The sequence below is a fragment of the Panthera pardus genome, unplaced genomic scaffold (genome assembly GCF_024362965.1).
Source record: "Panthera pardus isolate Hobbes unplaced genomic scaffold, ASM2436296v1 HiC_scaffold_27, whole genome shotgun sequence".
Taxonomy (NCBI): domain Eukaryota; kingdom Metazoa; phylum Chordata; class Mammalia; order Carnivora; family Felidae; genus Panthera; species Panthera pardus.
This window is the reverse complement of record NW_026526843.1, coordinates 122,450,659-122,469,363: the sequence shown is the minus strand read 5'-3', so window position 1 is coordinate 122,469,363 and position 18,705 is coordinate 122,450,659. Positions and strand designations below refer to the sequence as shown.

At 46.0% G+C, this 18,705-nt stretch overlaps 1 protein-coding gene across 3 annotated transcripts in view; it reads right to left on the bottom strand.

Moving 5' to 3' along the window:
* Positions 1-18,705, bottom strand: part of STS (steroid sulfatase) — a 155,639-nt gene that overhangs the window by 50,276 nt on the left and 86,658 nt on the right. For all 3 annotated transcript variants that reach the window (XM_019417774.2, XM_019417775.2, XM_019417776.2), the window contains exon 7: positions 14,623-14,759. In XM_019417774.2, coding sequence (XP_019273319.2) covers positions 14,623-14,759 — 137 coding nt within the window. The remainder of the gene's footprint in view (positions 1-14,622; positions 14,760-18,705) is intronic.

The following is an 18,705-nucleotide window of genomic DNA, read 5'->3' as shown; positions in this document are numbered from 1 at the left end:
CACGGAGAGTGTGGAGCCTGCTTGGGATTCATTCTCTCTCTCTCTCTCTCTCTCTCTCTCTCTGCCCCTCCCCTGCTTCCTCTCTCTCTCAAAATAAAGAAAAGTAAACTTTAAATAAATAAATAAATAACAATAAAAAATTAAACATACGAATGCAGTTGAGAGCAGAGCCCAGGACTGACCACAGCAAGTATGCAGTGTGCCCAACTGGTGGGCAAAGGGGTCAGACGGACTCATGGAGGAACAGACAGAAATAACTCCGTTAGGGCCACCTGCACGGGACAGGGGAAGAATGCTTGTACTCTCACGTGCCCAGTGGCCATAACTTGCCTGTGTCTCACCACGCGTGAGTCCTCATACTGGCTCTCTGTTAGCAATTCCATTCCTTTACTCCTTGAAAAGCACTGAGCGACGAAGCCTGATAAACGTGTCTGAGGGGCTCACGTCTAGCGGCAGGAGGGGTTCCACTTTCAGACGCCAGGAGGCTCCCCAAGTGCACAGATGTCTGACCCTGCCGTGCAGATGGCACAGAGGGCCAGGGAGATTTGCAGAGGGGCTCATCTCCAGTGCTTTAACAGTCATAGACCCGGGTGTCATCCTTCCTCCTAAAACAAGGGGAAGCCTTGCCACCTGTCCCATGCTGGCTTTCAGAGCAGAAAGAGAAACAGATACCAGATGCAGGTAACTGGCATTTCGGACAGTGAGCTTGGGAAGAGCCGGCCCCGACCGGCGACTGCTGTTTGTAGTGCCACCTAGACCCGTCCGGCAGCCATGAACTGCACTTGTCCTCATCAGGAAGTGCTTCGGGGGGAGGAACGTGGAGCTACGGCCGGCAGAGGGATCGCAAGCTTTCTTCCAGGTGAATAAAGACCCCACCCCAAGAGACAGCCATTCTGAGGACGGCCAGTGTGGCACATGCCACGAAGCACACAGGGAGGTCATGTCTGAGCCACAGTTAGCTACAGGATTCCTTGGCTTTTGGTGAGACGGGGTGGAAGGAAATACACACCATGTTCCTCGCAGTTTGGGGTCTGTGTGCTCACGCAAACACGGATGCATGTGAGTGTATACTCTCCCCTCTGGATTCTGTCCACACGCACCAATGCTTGTGGCTGTCCTCAGTCTGTTTACAGCGTTCTGCTCAAGGATTCCCCTTCTCTTCTCCCAATCCAACAGACTGCAACCCTCCGTGGCCAGTGCCGTAAGAGCAAGTCTCCAGAAGAGCTGTGTTTTGTACAGAAGCATCCCGCTGCTGGGACGCCCTCCCAGAAAGCCCCCTGCGGATAACACGACAAAGCATTTCTAAGACGGAAGCATCTACCCTATTTGCAAATAGGGTAATTCCCTCCATTTCAAAATAAGTCATAACGTCCCTTTACTTTCCTTCCTCCACTTTGCTTAGCTGCAAGGGAGCATGAAATGAAACCAAAATGTCAAGTTGTACAAACAAAGCGAATGTTTTTTCTCAGAGTCGGTACTCGAAGCTTCAGAGATTGTCAGAGAAGCTCATTTTCTGCAGCTTTCCTTCTTCGTAAAGTACGGCATATTTACCTGCTCAAATTCAGATGCATAAATGCATTTATAAGATGGTTGTTACTGATCAAATTTGGCAGGAAACAAACAGCCATACGACAAAGGTACCTGACAGCCCAATTTTACCTTCCCATGATTAAAGTTAAAATAGGTAAAATGTTGTAATTTTGTCGTATTTCTTCTCTCTCAACTACTGTCTTATATCAGAATGAAAAAATATTATGACAACAGTGTTCTTTTGATAACCATTTTCTACTCACCAGAAATGTGAACAGGAGCAGAAGTTACATTTTGCCACGACTGACTCAAAGGGAATCTGTAGGTGAATGTCACTGTTTGTTTTACAACCTCATGACATCATGTGTTCAGTTCAGCAAGCACTCCAGAATGACAGAGGTCTGTTAACTCCAGAAATGACAGAGGTCTGTTCCCATTTAAATTCTTTGATTCAGGGGCGCCTGGGTGGCTCAGTCGGTTGAGTGTCCGACTTCGGCTCAGGTCATGATCATGGTCCGTGAGTTCAAGCCCCGCGTCGGGCTCTGTGATGACAGCTCAGAGCCTGGAGCCTGTTTCAGATTCTGTGTCTCCCTCTCTCTCTGACCCTCCCCCGTTCATGCTCTGTCTCTCTGTCTCAAAAATAAATAAACGTTAAAAAAAAAATTAAAAAATAAATAAATAAATTATTTGCTTCATTGCTATCTTGGAATACCGAGTGGACAAGATCTATTTTGGACTGAGAAGGAGTCGTTTTAATAAAACATGCTACTTCATAATCTATCTTCACTTTTTTTTCTGTACTGATTGGGAGCAAATAAAGTGATATAAAGAGTTCTGCCAGAAAGAAGCTTTCCTTCACAAAGGTTTATATGCCTAAGTTAGCAGAAGAGCACTCAGCCATCACCGTCTCCAATCTGGAGCTCCGGCTGCCATATTGAGAGATGCGTCTCCAGTGGGTGAACCCAGTGAGTACCTCAGAACACATGAGGTCACCAAACAGCCGACTCTGAGCCATCCTGAACTCCCTCTCCACAAGACTTGTTGGAGACACAGTTCTCACACTCTAGGAAGACGGACATGGCCCCGTGATCTCAGACGACAGAGACTATAGAAAGATTCTATTCATTCCATTTTCTCATGGGGAGATATCAAACCCACATAACACACGCAACTGTGCCCTGGGACATCTATTGCCACATGCTTCCCATCTCTACACAATGAGAGAAGGGAGTCAGTGCAAGGTGTGTGTGTGCTGACATGATAATAAGAACAGCACACATTTGTATCCCACGCATGCTCCCACACCTCCTGGCAAGATAGGCAATGGTATAACCCCATTTTACAGATGAGGAAATACACACCCAGTGAGACTGGTAACCTTCCCAGGCTTGGCAGCCAGCAGGTGCTGGGGAAGGGGTGCAGCTGCCATGTCAGGAATCTGGCCCCAGAGCCTACCCCTTCCCCAGCACCTGTGCTGCCCCCAACATGCAGAAGCCACATGTCATGGGGCCATCTCTCCCAGTCAGCACTGCCTGGGACATAAAGGCAGGCTCTAGGGTCTGAATCCTGCCTCTACCCCTTCCCTTCCATGTGCCTCGGTTTCCGTATGGGCAAAATGGAGTAATGCAGTCCCATGCGGGGAGTACTGAATGAGGATTACTGTGGATGCAGGATGCCCGGAACTATGGATGCAAGATGCCCGGAACTAGGGATACAGGATGCCCGGAACTATGGATGTAGGATACCCGGAGAGAGAAAGTAGCCCAAGGTACAGATGTGCAGGCTTATTATCAGAGCTTCAATGTCATTACAGCAGGAGGTGGTGGTAATGGTGTGGCGATGGGACATTCTCAAGGGGCAGAGGAAAGCAGGAGAGCCAGGGCGGGAATCCAACATTGGACACCATGTCCCTAATTTACATGGCCGAGAACAGCTTAAGTCCCTAACAGCCTTTCAAGGGCAGTCTTACTAGGTGGAACACGGGGCCAGAGTCACAAATTGCTTGCTTTTGGTTGAATCATACATTCAATAATGTGGTAGAAATGTTTTCGAATGATCTCTAATTTTTTTTTTCCTGTTCTAAGTGTAAAAATCAATAATAGCTTTAACACTGATTGTTGAATATGCTGGAAACAGTGTGGACACACACTAGTCTCTGCCCCCCACCCCTTTTCCTGATTGTCTGAAAGTGAAACTAATCTAGGGTGGCTCAGTCAGTTAAGTGCCTGACTTTGGCTCAGGGCATGACCTCACAGTTTGTGAGTTCGAGCCCCATGTTGGGCTCTGTGCTGAGAGCTCAGAGCCTGGAACCTGCTCCAGATTTCGTACCTCCCTCTCTTTCTGCCTTGTCTCCGCTTGCACTCTGTGTGTCTCTCAAAAAATGAATGAAATGTTAAAAAAAAAAATTTAAAAAAGGAAGTGAAACTAATCTAGGGTAAATGTAATTCGAGACCATCCAGGCAAAGCAGAGTGGGATCCCAGGAGCATACCTGGACCTTCAGGATGAGCACAGGTAAGGGCAGGATGCTGTGTGGGATCAGCCCCCTGCTCCTGATTCACTGCCCGGGAAGATACCGGGGAGCAGAGCAGGAATCTCCTTTTGGGGGCATTTGCGGACAGCCCCTCCCTGTGTGATCTGAAGGCTTTGTGTCCCTGGGCAGGAGGAACAAACAGGTAGTAAAGGGCCCGTCACCACCATCCCTGCATCCCACCATCCCTGATATGCCTTCGCACCAAGTCCAGTGCCGACAACACAGGTGTGAGCCCATCACCACTGCCCACTCACAGAGCAGACCTTGCCTGGTGAATCAGCTCGTGCGGTCACCGAGGGAAGTGACCCCCGGACTACACCCACCTGGCTTGCAGTGGCCACAGGGGCCTCATGAGTTCTCTACACACACCTTGCACAAAGGGCCTCACCTGCTGCCTACCCTGGGCACCACAACCCATCCTCCTGAAGTCCTGAGAGGTCAGTCCCACACTAGCCAAGAGCATGGACCACCAAAGACCGACAGCCATAATAATGAGCAAATGACAGCACATGGTCACACACACGTGTTCTTTTCCATATGAGTACCTTACTGTAAAACGTGAGACTATAAACATATTTGGAGGGAACACAAGAGACAAACGCATATAATTTGGGAGGCAGGGAAAACCTTTTTAAAGCTCACTGTCAATCCCTAAAGTCACAAAGGAGAGGCTGACGAATCCAACCACAGAAATTCACCACGTAAGAGTCTATAAATAAAATGAAAAGACAAACAAAAAAAGGCAGAAAAATATTTGTAATCTACATCAAGTAGGTTATTAATGTCCTTCATATGTAAAGAGCCCAAACAAATCAATAAGAAGAAGATGGACAATCCAATAGAAAAGTGCTCAAGGGATAGAAAATGGAATTCTTAGGACAAAAAACACAATCGTGGACAAAAATGCATTGACACTGAAAAATATCCCAGTACCTACTTCTGTAAGAAAGGAAAACTACAAAAACCATGTGTAGAGTTTGTGTCAAATCCTCTTAATAAGAATGGTGTCTTCGTATTATACCACACTGGCGACATATAAACAGTGAAACTTATACCGTAAACCATCAACCGGGCTGGCCATCAGGGGCGGGGTCTCTAAAGGCACTTCCTTTCTGCTGTGTGTGTCTGTATTCTTTGGTTTTGTAGACTCTAGATTACTCTGGCCATTAGAAGAATTACAAAAAATTAGGAAAACATTCAAATTAAAAAAAGAATATGGCAAAGGCATCTTGCAAAAATGGAGACATTGATGGACAGGCACCTCCAAGCTCTGCTCTTGATCTATATGGACCAAGGACTCAGCTGCTGGCTCGTGCTGATGCAGGATACACGGTGCAGTGACAGAAAACGCCCCAACATGCACAGAAAATGCCCTGATGTAGAAGCACAGAAAGAAGAAAGACTCGAGGTTGCTCAGTGGCATCTCACACCTACTGTGCCCTCCAAACCATCGCTCACAAAGCGGTCCTCTGACACACATCCCAGAAAGTGACAATAATGGAAAATCTTGGCATAGGAGATTTTATTTTCACTTACCATAAAGTCATTTTTTTCTTCAAGCCTGGAAGGTGTATGAACCTCAATAAAATTATATTCCAGGAGCAACATCACATATACGATTTTGAGGAAGCCCTGTATTTTCAAAGTATACATTAAGTGCTTCCAAATGGCCGAATTTCTCTTGCACATGTTCTAAAGCTGAGTATATACCTTTGTAAATTGAACACGTGATTTTTTTCATACCGTCTCCTGGTTAAATCGGTTTGATGACCGTGAAAGGAAAATTATACATGGGTAGGTCTGTTTTAGACATCCCTTTACAATTTATGGGTTATCCTCATTTCCTAGATGTCTTCCTGAAGTTTCAAAAACCTTATTTCATATCTCACACTCGGGTAAACAGTGGGTTTGTAAGGAAAACTACCTTATTCCTCTCCTGGCTAGATCCACTGGAATAAAAATTTGTTCATTAAGCACAAGTGTTGTGATACTAGGCCCCGTGGAAAGTCCCTGGGAAGATACTGTCTGTCTGAACGCTCTATTTCATGATCATCTCTGTAACAAGGGCTCACAGTGACAAGACTGGCAGTCATATTTTATCTGATTCAGAGCCAACGTGCCATTCCAAGCACATACCCAACATGGGATAGTCTGGGATAAACTAGTAGACTTTTTTGTTTGTTTTAACATCAGTATCCCCTTTGGGGAATTAGCATCCATAGTGAAGTTATTGAATTAAGCAGATTTTACAAACTCATGCATTTTTTAACACGTGCTATTTAGGATGAAATTGAAAGCAAATGTAGTGCAAAAGGACCTCATGTAAACACACACACACACACACACACACACACATGCACACACAGAGGCAACTTAAAGTCTTCTGAAAACTCCAAGAGGGAATTTTCAATGAAGAGAAGCACCAGTGTGAAAATAAAATCTAATTTGTTGCTTGAGTTGAGTTTTAATAATTGTGTCATGGATGCCCTGGGATTCAGAAATAGAAAGTGCTGGCTGAATATTTAAAATACACTTTGTAAGTAAACGGAGTGTACAGTTAAGCAGAGGCAACGTGGAAAACCCCTTGCAGCCTTAGCTCTTTGTCAGGTCGCCCCTGGAGTAGGGGCTTAAGAAAAGGCACTGACCCCACCAGAAAAATGACGATAGATTTTGTTTAATTAAAAAAAGCGCCAAGAGAAATGTCTGCCCTCCTTAGGATTCAATATAATGCGGTATACGTAATTTTAACAGGTTTCCTCTTTCACTCATCATATTAGCAGAGAGTTTGAGGGATGTTATTGTCATTATTATTATAGTATTATTTTAGAAATCATAACACTTAATGCTACCAAGGGTAGAGTGAGCGGACACAACACATTGGCACAACTAAGTCCCTCCTCTGGTATTTATCTTTTAACCAATTTCTTTGTACAAAGTCTTTTTACACCTCAGACATTTTCTCTTTATGTAGATGTTGCATATGCTTTTCAACTAGTTTGTCACTGGTATTTTTAGTTTGTTATCTTTTTTGACATCAGGAAATTTTAGATTTTACGTAGCTAAATCTAGCAATCGTTTCCTTTAGCATTTATTTCTTTGCTTTTAAGCTTAGAAAGAACCTGCTCAACACTACATCAGAGAAATAGAGCCCAATATATGTTCTTGCATTCTTTCGCGGGTCATTTTCCCAAATTCAACCGCAAGGGGTATTCACTTTCATGCACGGGACACAGCAGCACAGCACACAAGCAGATTAACCTTCTCGGTGTCATACACCATCTCTGTAACCTCAGGTAAGTTACTTTTCTTTCCTAAACTACAGCTCCCTGAAAAACTGTCTTATTTACCTGGACCATCATCCCCTTTTCCCTCTTTGCTTCGTCTTTGTTATTTTCGTCGTCGTCGTCTTCTTCTTGATGACCATTTTTCTTCACTAACACCATCATCACCATCACCCTCATTTTTTTCGTTACTCTTCATCACCATTATCACCATCAACATCACCAACACCATCATCACCACCATCACCACCACCGTCATCACCATCACTTCCAGCATCGTTATCTCGTTTAAGTGCGTGCAAAACACCACAGTGCCAGGGACCAGTAATTATAATGTCTCCCAAAGTTTAATCATCGCATTGCAATTAACGCATCATGTATTTTTAGCTGTCTGCCTTGAAAGGCCACATCTACATTTACATGAGAGTCTCTTTCTGGGCTTCGTGTTCTCCTCCATCACTCTGTCTCTCCTGGAGCCAGTGCCACCTAGCTTCATTTATTTACTTTTATTGAAACTCTACAGTGCTTAGTTTTAAATACAATGCAAATTAAAAATACGTTTAAGAATTCACACCACATCCAACCTTGGCTGCGCAAGGCTGAAGGGTGCACTTGCTCTGTTAGAGAAGCTTAGGAATTTTATACCTAAATGCTTCCACATTCTGCTTCCCACTGCCTCCGAGTAGGAACTGTCCCCAGCACAGTTCACTGTGATGTGCACTGTAGCTACAAGGTGACAATGAGTCTTGTGCTATGAGCATTTTCCTCTTAATACTGCCTTCGTGGCAAGGAGCTGACAGATGCGGCTCTGCCGTACAGAGATGGAAGCCAGGTTGCTTTACTGTGTATAGACCACCTCCCTTACTCCATGAAACCTGCGGAAACCTGGAACTTGGGGCTGGTGACCAACCCCTTAAATAACTTTCGAGTCTCCACTGACTGTTTGAGAAAACTGGAAGTGCAGCTAATGAATGTGTGGTCCATAATGGCTCTGCACTGCTCCCTGTAAAATACACCATTATTCATCCAGTGTTCCCGCCTCGCCATAAACCTCCATCCTGAAAGTGTGTGAAGCTAACCAACCATCCCAATCAGCGGACAGCTGAACTTGGTGTCTTTGGTGCTTGTGCAGTCACAAGGAAAGAGCCAGCTAAAGGCCGTGGCTTTCCAGTGCCTTGACGTACTCAACACAAGGAGACTGACTTCCAGTCCTTTATCCCTTCACCTAAAAGCAAGCCACACCTCTATGCATGCCCAGAATGGTTAGAATGGTTCTACTTCTTCCATGTAAACACTTTACCTCCTCGAAGGCCTCCAACACCTTCCCTACTATGTTGTTTGGACCTACAATCCATGGACTTCCAAGCCACCAGCCCCTCTCCCCCACACTCCTCATTCCCATGCTGCGGTCTGACACTTGGGTCATTCTCTTGCTATTGCACCAATATCCAATGCTGAAATGTCTTTTGTGATACTCCCGGGCAAAATTTAATCATCAGTCAATTCAATGATCTTTCCTCCTGCTTCTACATTGGCTTGAAAATCACCCAGTTCCACACTCTGAGCCAACACTTGATTCCTGGTCTCCCTGTGAGCAGAGCTCAGACACAGTCCAATAAGCTAACCCTCTGCCCACATCCCTTGTGCTTCCTGAAGGAATATCCAACCCCACTGACTTCAGACTCCTCAAATATCACTCGCTCAGCAATCTCTTACAACACTAAAGTTTATAGTGGCTAAATGCACTTGTGAATCTTCACCTGGTTAGAAGTTGATTGCCCTTTGAAGTTTTCTTTACCCCTGAATTCTGATACCCCCATTTCTCTTACCCTCTGTTCTCAGTCTCAGGGGTCCTTTGTTTTTCTTTTGGGAATTCTTCCTATTTTGCCCTTCCTTTCAATGTTCTACCTGGCCTTCCGTTTTCAGAATGCATCAGAAGGGAGCACATTATTTTCACGCTTTAGAGGAGGCTCCATTTATCAAGAAAAGGAGCGTTTAAAAAATTCAAGACAGAAAACTGATGTGTTGAATCCCAAAGGAAATACACAGCATTATGGCCCAGATTGCATTCCTTAGAGAACAAAAGAATGACAAAGAGAATATTGCCACTGCTTTCTTAGACTCTGTGATGCTAGTTTTTGAGAAGTAGAAACGTGGAAATTCATTTCTAAACTTTTACCTTGGCTTTCAATGCAGGAAAACCTTGAGTCACAAGTTACTCAACTGTTTTCAACACACCTGCAAAGCAATCTTATCCACTCCCATGGTGGGACCATTATCCACGTATGGAAGAGAAAACTAAGTAGGACTTGCAATTTCAGCACCTTGGACAGGGCCTTGCTGTATCAGGCACCTCCTCCCCGACCCCCTGCCCCACAAGTGATTTCACCTTGAGGTAGGACTTATTGAGCCCTTGCCATGCTCCTGGTCTGCAGCCTTCTAGAAGCATATGTCTTCCACATGAACCCAACCAGAGCACCTTCGCCCAGGCAAACATACATACTAACCGAGAAGTTATTCACTGCACACAGCATTTCTAACACAACAGTCCCAGAAAGAGTCCATTTTGAAATGGATACTCTATTAGACTCATGCCCAATAAGCCAAACCCTTGTTAGAATCATGTTGTATGTGTGAGGGGCTTTGAGCAACATCCAAGGCTCCTCATTTGCAGAGTCTTTTCTTGTGTTACTTGAGGTTCTTGTCACTCTCTTGATCTCTTGAGACCTTCCAATTCATTCGCCATTTCTCAAGATGGATTCCATGTGTGGTCATCAGTGTTGCAAGGCATGTGCTTAACTATATGTCAGGCATGGAAAAGAGGAATTCACCCTGTACCCTACCCTCAGCTGGTCTTGTATGAACCTGTGCATTATGTTCCCATTAGTTTGGTTGTGTGTTCTGTCCCTGCACCCACAGAAGGTGGTGCTGCTCAGTCCCACAGATGGAAAGGGACGGAGAAACTGAGGACCGCCGTATCACACACAGCCACTAGGGGTGCCACACCACAGATGCTGAGCGATCCAGAACACTTCTCAATGCCACCACGACAGGGGGTGCTTCTTCTACTAAAGAAAAAGCCTCACAGTTTTTGTTTGAAAGAAAAAAATCCCACATAAGCCACTGGATCCCAACCCTTGAAAGTAGCATTTTTTTGTTTGTTTTTCTTTTTAATTGAAAGGTTTGATCTGACGCCAGACATTTATGTTAGTGTTCACCTCATTGTTCTTGACTTGCATTTCTCTTTGTAGGATAGAGAATTTGCTAGTTGACACCTGGGCAAGTGCTGATTTATGATTCCTTCCTGGGGCTCTATTAATAGCACAGGGCTCTAAATAAATGCTGACTGCATGCAAATTCCACCTGACAGACTGAAGGTGTTGCCTGGGATGGTACAAGTCACAGATAAGAAACCACTGGTGGGAACCACCTCCATGCTTCCACCTGCTTTCTCTGCCCCCTTCCCATTCATAGATCTCCAGTAAATACCACTTCATGTCCAGGGGAAGGAAAACAGCTACAATGGCATGCCCCCAAAATACTCAGTGCATGTTTGAAAACACCGTGATTTTGTCCATTTGTTCCTCCTCAAGGCTCTGCTGTTTCAGAATTACTTGGGACTGATGGGGCACCTGGGTGGCCCGGCTGAGTATCTCACGTTGGATCAGATAATGATCTCATGGTTCATGAGTTCGAGCCCCACATTGGGCTCTGCACTGGTGGCATGGAATCTGCTTGGGATTCGCTCTCTGTTTCTCTCTCTCCGCCTCTTCCCGATGTGCTCACTCTCTTAAAATAAACAAATAAACACCTAAAAACATTACTTGGGGGGTACCTAGGTGGCTCAGTCAGTTAAGCATTTGACTTCAGCTCAGGTCATGATCTCATGGTTCGTAGGTTTGAGCCTACATCGGGCTCTGTGCTGACTGACAGATGAGAGCTTGGAGCCTGCTTCAAATTCTGTGTCTCCTCTCTTTCTCTGTCTTGCTCTCTCTCTCAAAAATATACATTAAAAAGTTGAAATAAAAAAAGAATTACTTGGAATTAAAAATCTCACTTTGCAATCATGCCCTGACTGTCCACGGGATTTGGCTGTCAGTGTTTCCTGCTGAAGGGATATGGCGGGCTGTGTCCATTGGCCCCGTCTTCCCACCCTTCCTATCCCCAAACTATCAAGGGGTTTATCTGCATCTTCCTTCGCTGGGACAGTCATTCATAACTTTGTGCTCTGTGTTATTATGACATCTCCTGGAAGAATCTTAAGTCCCTCAGTGGCTCCTAAATTCCCTTATGTCAAGGGACTTATCATTATCACACTCCCTCGCTCAAAAAGAAAAAAGAACAGGCACCCAGTCCAGCATTCAATAAACATGCACGATGAAGGCATGAGCTATTTCCCTGTGATTTAGTGTGGACTGCTCCGTGCTACGAAGCAGCCTTTCTCATTACAGGGAAAGCAGGAGACGCCGGGCTGCAGACTTCACGCTCCAGCTGAACACCTGCGTTCGGGTTCCTGCTCATCCCATATTATTAATTCTGTAATTAATACACCTGAGGCATGGGGTGCTTGGGTGGCTCAGTCGGTGAAGCGTCCGACTTCAGCTCAGGTCATGATCTCACGGTTTGTGGGTTCGAGCCCCGCATCAGGCTCTGTGTTGACAGCTCAGAGCCTGGAACCTGCTTCGGATTCTGTGTCTGCCTCTCTCTCTGCCCCTCCCCCACTTGTGATCTATCTCTCTCTAAAAAAAAAAAATACACCCGAGGCAGGTGTATTAGCCATTGGCACCCCTCACCGGCCTCACCTGCAGAACGCAGATGAAAACCATGCTCCCTGCCGCCCAGACGGGCCACAGCACCCAGGAGGGAATGCGCACACCAGCCAGGGCTAGTTGGGGGGCACCTGCTGAGCTGCCAGTGACTGGCATTATTGAGGAACGCTGACCGCCCTGCGGGTTACTTAGAGGTAATACGGTTCCAGGATGCCAGCACCCACATGGTGGCTCTGCAGGGCCCCTTCTGTGGCCCTCACACCAGGTCTGTGTGCTCACTGCCCTCGGTGATTAAGCAGTGCACGACAGTGCAATCACCCAGCTAAGAATAAAGCAATGGACACACGGATGTGGCGTGGAAGTGGCCTCGGAGCACAATTAAATAACAAAGGTGCTTTTGCCCTGAATATGCCTTTACGGGGACAGACGGGTCGCGGTGGAGAAAGCTATCCTCCATGGAATTATGCGGCCTCCACCAATTTTGAAAGAAATGCTCGGAATGACAAAGATGTGCCCTCTTCACTTACCCACTCCTATCTCAGGTGCCTTTTGTGCAGGACGCATCATTTTTAAGGAGACGTCCCCATTTTATTACACAATTATTGAGAATGTTGCAGTCCCTTGTTGTCGTAGGGAAAGGCTCTTCTTGGAAAGTGGGAACGCTCATCGAAACACTCAGAGGTACCGGATTTGTAAGACAGCAAACGCATCCCGAGAAACTAATGTCATGGCTCACGGGGAGGATTTCATGTTTCGGCAAAAGAAACAAGATCGTCTGCAAATGTGACGTCAGGTCCGAATGCAGATCTCAAAGACTGAAAAATACTCTCCGTTTCATTCAAGACGGAACCGGGTTCTAGACGGAACCATTCTACATGCAACACTCAACGTCAGACTTTGTGACGGGTCAGGGTACACATATGTGGGATTATAATTAAATAAAAGTACGTTTCACGATACCAGCACAAGCCTGCTGGCTTAGCCAGCAAATGTCTTAGAGTCCTACAAGCAACCTGTTATTTGAAACCTAATGCTCATCAACGAGATAAAACATTCTACCAATTCGCACTACCAAGAAGTGGAAAATATAAACGGATTTACATGCAACATTTAAAGAAGCAAACGAGAAAAGAGGCAGGCTTGTCCTGGCATATGGAAAAGGCCCACTGCAATGGATTTGTCTCACACGTCTTGTGACGGGGAATGTTTTGGTTTCGGGTATCCCGGTAATTATCATATGTCCTCCTTTCTGTTAGTTTGCAGAGTCACAGAGCTGCAGAGAAGACACACAGTGAGGACCTGCCTTGTCTGAATTCTTCATGGTAAGATGATAGCCATGAAACCTAGAGATTCAAGATGTGTCCCAAGTTCACAGAGACAGTATAAACACAGAGCTGGAAGCTAGAATAAGGGTCCAGTCCTCTGGTTTCTTAAGACAGTGCACCAAGATTTAACAAAACAAAACTGTTCTTGTAATCACCACAGTAGGCAACCATCATCACCTTCAATTTGCTGCTTAAAACAAATCAACCAAAAAAAACAAAAAAACTGCTCTGTGGCCATGTTACAGTATTTCCAAAAGATCTAGTTGAAAAAGTTAAAAACTACCAATTCAGTGCAAAAAAAGAAAAGGAGGAGGAATGAGAGAGGGCGAAAAAAGGAAAAGAAAACAAACACATGAAAATCCTAAGCGACCTGCTGACTGGTGACATTTGGACAATTTTGTCCGATTTTGTCTGTAAGGATTGCGCAATGTCAACACAAAAGACAATGTCATCAGAAAAGACAGGATCTGAGTGACGCATTCAGGGCCCACTGGTTTTCCATTCCTTTGCTTCCCCTAGACACTAGAGAACAGACCCGAGATTGCTCAGCTGTACCAGAGAAAATGAAAGAAAGCAGGCTCATGACCATCTCCTGTAGACGTGGACAATATATTGTTTCAAGTAAGTCTTGCCAGCACCTCTAGAAAAAATGGTAGGTTTCTCAGGAATCGAGTAACTTAAGAAGAAGGAGAAGGGACAGAAACAACAAGGCAATGTTTGCATCCTCAGAGAGGCGGCGAGAGGAATATGGGCCCTAAAAAGGAAACCAGCGGACTATGCAGCCAAGAGGACAGGATCCCCAGGAGACCCTGTAGCTGCCACCCCAAGCCGCCAGCCAAGGCTGTAGGCGGCCGCGGTCCACTCCATCCCCAAATCCAGCACTCATCTAACAGCACTGCAGACGAGGTGTTGCTCACATTTGATTGTTCACAAGAATAGTCAAGAGAAAGGTTAAAACTTTGGTTCTTTTTCTCCATTAACCTCTACTCGCCAGCCCACACACCCAGTTCTTCCCTGGCGATGAGCCACATTCATGCACTTGGGGCCAAAGACACTTGTTACATCTCAGAATCAGTGTTTCATTACCTTCATTTGATTAAAAAAATAAAGAAAGAAAAAAAAAACATTTGCTGTATAAAGGCATCAGGGTGGAAACTCACAGCAAAGAAGGCAGACAGACACCTACCAACGCTCCAGTCCATTTCCTCCACGGCATCCCCGTAAGCTCCGTGTTTGCTTTTTCCGGCAAACTCCTTGGAAGAGAACAGGGCTGTGTGCACGTGAAGGTACGACAGGACCAGCAGGAATGGCTTCTTGGCATTCCTGCGAGAGGAGAAGGTTCAGAGCAACGTAAGAACATTTGCCACATGGTCGTAAGGATCAAATCAGTGATCCATGACGCCATGTGAAAAGTCGGAAAGCACCATAGGATGATGTCTAATATTTTACACTTTTAAACATTTTTTTAAAGTGTATTTATTAATTTTCGAGATAGAGAGCAGAGAAGGGGCAGAGTGAGAGGGAGAGAGAGAGAACCCCAAGCAGGCTCTGCATCACCAGCTCGGAGCCCAATGCAGGGCTTGATCCCACCCACCATGACATCATGACCTGAGCTGAGGTCAGACGCCTAACTGACTGAGCCACCCCGGCGCCCCTAATATTGTACGTTTTACTCAAAGAAGCAGAAGTCTCCACGGCGTGCCTGTGAAGAGACTGATGCTTACCCTGTGTAGATCAGCGGAAGGAAGTGCTGTGTCCTTGAGGCATACCCTGAGGACACAACTCTGGAAGGAATGTCGTGGGGCATGGCCTGCTTTGCTCTTGAATTCTATTCTTCCCTCTTTATACAGTTGATTAATACCAATTCAAGGGCCTTAAAAAGCACATTCTCTTTGGAACATGGACACACAGACAAGCCAGTGCCTAGTAAAGACCATCTCTTGATTTCCCAAGTTCTTACAAAGACACCTGTCTACCTGTCTAATGCCAATTCAACTCTGGATTCCGCCATATTGCTCACCTTCCACTATAGAACAGGTCTCCTGGAATGAACACTCCATCGTCAACACTAAAGTTTTGGAAATTATATGGAACATTCTAGGAACTGGGCCAAACTGAGCAAGAGTCTCAAGTTACTGTGAAAGCAATTCTTTTCTTTTTGTGTGTGTGTGTGTGTGTGTGTTTATTTTTGAGAAAGAGAGACACACAGAGGGAGGGAGGGAGAGAGAGAATGAACAGGGGAGGAGCAGAGAGAGAGGGAGACACAGAATCCAAAGCAGGCTCCAGGCTCTGAGCTGTCAGCACAGAGCCCGACGTGGGGCTCGAACCCACGAACCCTGAGCCATGGACGGTGACTTCTGTTCCTGGGACACAGGAGGACCCTCCATGGAAGGAGAGAAGGCCATCTGTGCGTGTATGATAAGAGTGCACAGAGTTACACGAGTCTGTCTTCTATCATGTCTCTGCAAGGTGGTCTTTCACTGAGCGGACAGGACATCATGGACACCAGCCACGGTGCTGGGTGCCAAAGCACGGGGATCAGGTATTAGATGCACCAGCAACGCTGGGAAATGTCAAATGGACTGGGGCTTGTGACAGCCTATGGCACAAAGATTTACCGTGCGGGACTACAGGGACACTGGACGGTGCATGGGACGTGAGCTAGGCACACGCAAATCCATGGCTTCCGTGCACACACCCTGCAGTGTGACTCACAGCCTCCTCTCTGGGGTAGCAATTCTCGCTGAGCAACAGCCTCTGACAGAGAGGAGGTCAGAGTCATCGAGGACGCCTGGGTCTACGACCTGGAAGCCTCCGTGACACTCCATCAAGTTGCTGGGAGGGAGACTTGTCAATAACAGCTTAGGTCCTGTTTAATTAGCTTCCGCACTTCAGTACACAACGCTTCTGAAAATGTATTGCCACGGTCTTGCGCGCCGTGTGAAAAGATAGAGAACTTTCCGCCGCTACATGCTTTTGCTGTGTTTGTAAAAATACGGCAGGCAGCTCTGTGCCTTCCCAGTAGCCTGCAATCATTTCAATCTGAGAATGCAAAGACTGACGTCCTATAAATACAGGGTGAAAACATAGGCACGGAGACGGAGGAGGCATTTGGTTTTTTTTTTTCTCAAGCTGTTGTTGTTTTCTTTTTGTTTGTTTTTGTTTTTTTTCTGTCTGCCATGAAGGTCTGGAACAGCATATTCCTCATCCGAGGGCTTGACCGTTCTTATTCAACCAAAGTCCCAGCGTGAGCCAGTGTCGGGCGTAACTGGGAAGCACACAGGAATGTGTGTTGGTTCCTTCTGAGAGCCCTCAGATGCTGTGATTACAGCAGGCACGAGGCAGCGAACGGCATCACCAGTCACCCAGCCAGAGGTCAGTGCCGCCGCTGTGTACGAGACACAGATGTACACACCCAGCGATTCCTCTGTTGCCTCCACACACACCCCCACATCGACCGGATGAACATTTGGCTGACATGGTACTCGGGACTGAAACTATAAAGGTAGGCTTTCTCAGATTCTGTCGCCAGAAACCAATCTCAACTTGGCAGGGTCAATAACTTGCTCCTGGAGAGAGGCAGGTTCCAAAGGTTCATGCAACGTGACGCTGCATGCAAATGCTTTCCACAAACACGTGTATGTCAGCACTCTCCCAGTGTATACTCACAGACAGGACACTAGATGATGGCAGGCACCTGTCCTGGGTATCTGCTACCCAGATGAGCTAAAAGCACAAGTGTGATTACACGGAGTGCCCAAATTATTCATTCAACAAATCGGAATAGTGTTTTAAAAGATTTTATTTTTAGGGGTGGCTGGGTGGCTCAGTTGGTGAAGCATCCGAGTTTGGCTCAGGTCATGATCTCACGGTTCATGGGTTTGAGCCCCGCATCAGGTTCTGTATCTCCCTCTCTCTCTGCCCCTCCCCTGCTCATTCTCTCTCTCTCTCTCTCTCAAAAATTAAACATTAAAAAAATTAAAGATTTTATTTTTAAATAATCTCTACACGCATTGTGGGGCTTGAACTCCCAACTCTGAGGTCAAGAGTCACATGCTCTACCAACTGAGCCAGCCAGGTAGCCCTAAATCATAATAATTTTAAAAATAAAAACTGACATGTATGGAAAGAAACCCAGAGAGATACCACTAACACACAGACTTTGCTGCATCTTGGGCTGGGGAAAGCGAGAACTTAGTGTGAAGGAGCAAAGACCAGCAACAATGTCAACATTCGACATTACCCATTTTTACACTGCTTCAATTTTTTTAGAGTAGCACGTGTCACTTTTGGAGCCACAGAACAATAGAGATGGCTCTGGAAAACAAAAACAAAGATGAGAAAACTAGGAAAGACACCTTCTTCCCTCGAAAACGCAGGGAGACAAAATGGACACCCAGGTCTGAAAGCCAATCTATGTAACAGACCTAAAAAAAAAGCTGCCTGGTTTCAGTCTTCACCCACATCCTTCCAGCCTGCCCACACTGGCCTCATCTGCTGACCTTCACGCTGGGCTCTCTGTGCAAGAATTCTGCACACGCAGACTTGTCTGTGGCTCTCACGTTACATTAGATGGGTCACCAACGGAGGCTACCAGACTCTGAACCCACTCATCACCAGCTGTGACTCTCCAAGCCCACTGTGACCGGAATGCATGTACCTGAGGTCACCCACACGCCCTACCCTACAACAGGTACAGGAAAGATTCTTTGCTGCTTCTGGTTGTAAATTCCCTGGCGTCCATGCATTCATTCTCCTAACCCAAAGAAAGATTTTATTTTTAGGGGTGAGGTAACTGCAAGACACTGAGGTTATGCAGAAACAAAATAAAAAAATTGTTTCCCTGCATTTTAGGTAACAGGAAATAAAAACATCTGTAATTGTTGTAATAGGAAATGAGACCCCGAGGAAGGAGATGGTTTCTCCAAAGTGCCTTTGGAAAATCGATCGCATTTCTTTTCAGTTACTAGGAGAGTACCTAAAACGGTGGCAGAGAGAGCCTCCTTGGATGGGCCCTCCAAGGGGAGAGAAAGAGAAGAGGAGAGTATATTCACCCCATCACAGTAAATGTGCCTGCTAGGAATAACTGTTATGATCCTGAAGGACAATAGAAGACAGATCATCTATTGTGCAGGTTCGCCCCCAGCCTAGGGACGGGGAGAGAAGCCCATGAAGGACACAAAAAGAGGACCCCGGGAAGTGAGTAAAATGGGGTCTATTCTAAGGCACAGAGAGTACAGCAATTCATTCATTCAACAGTGGTTCTGAG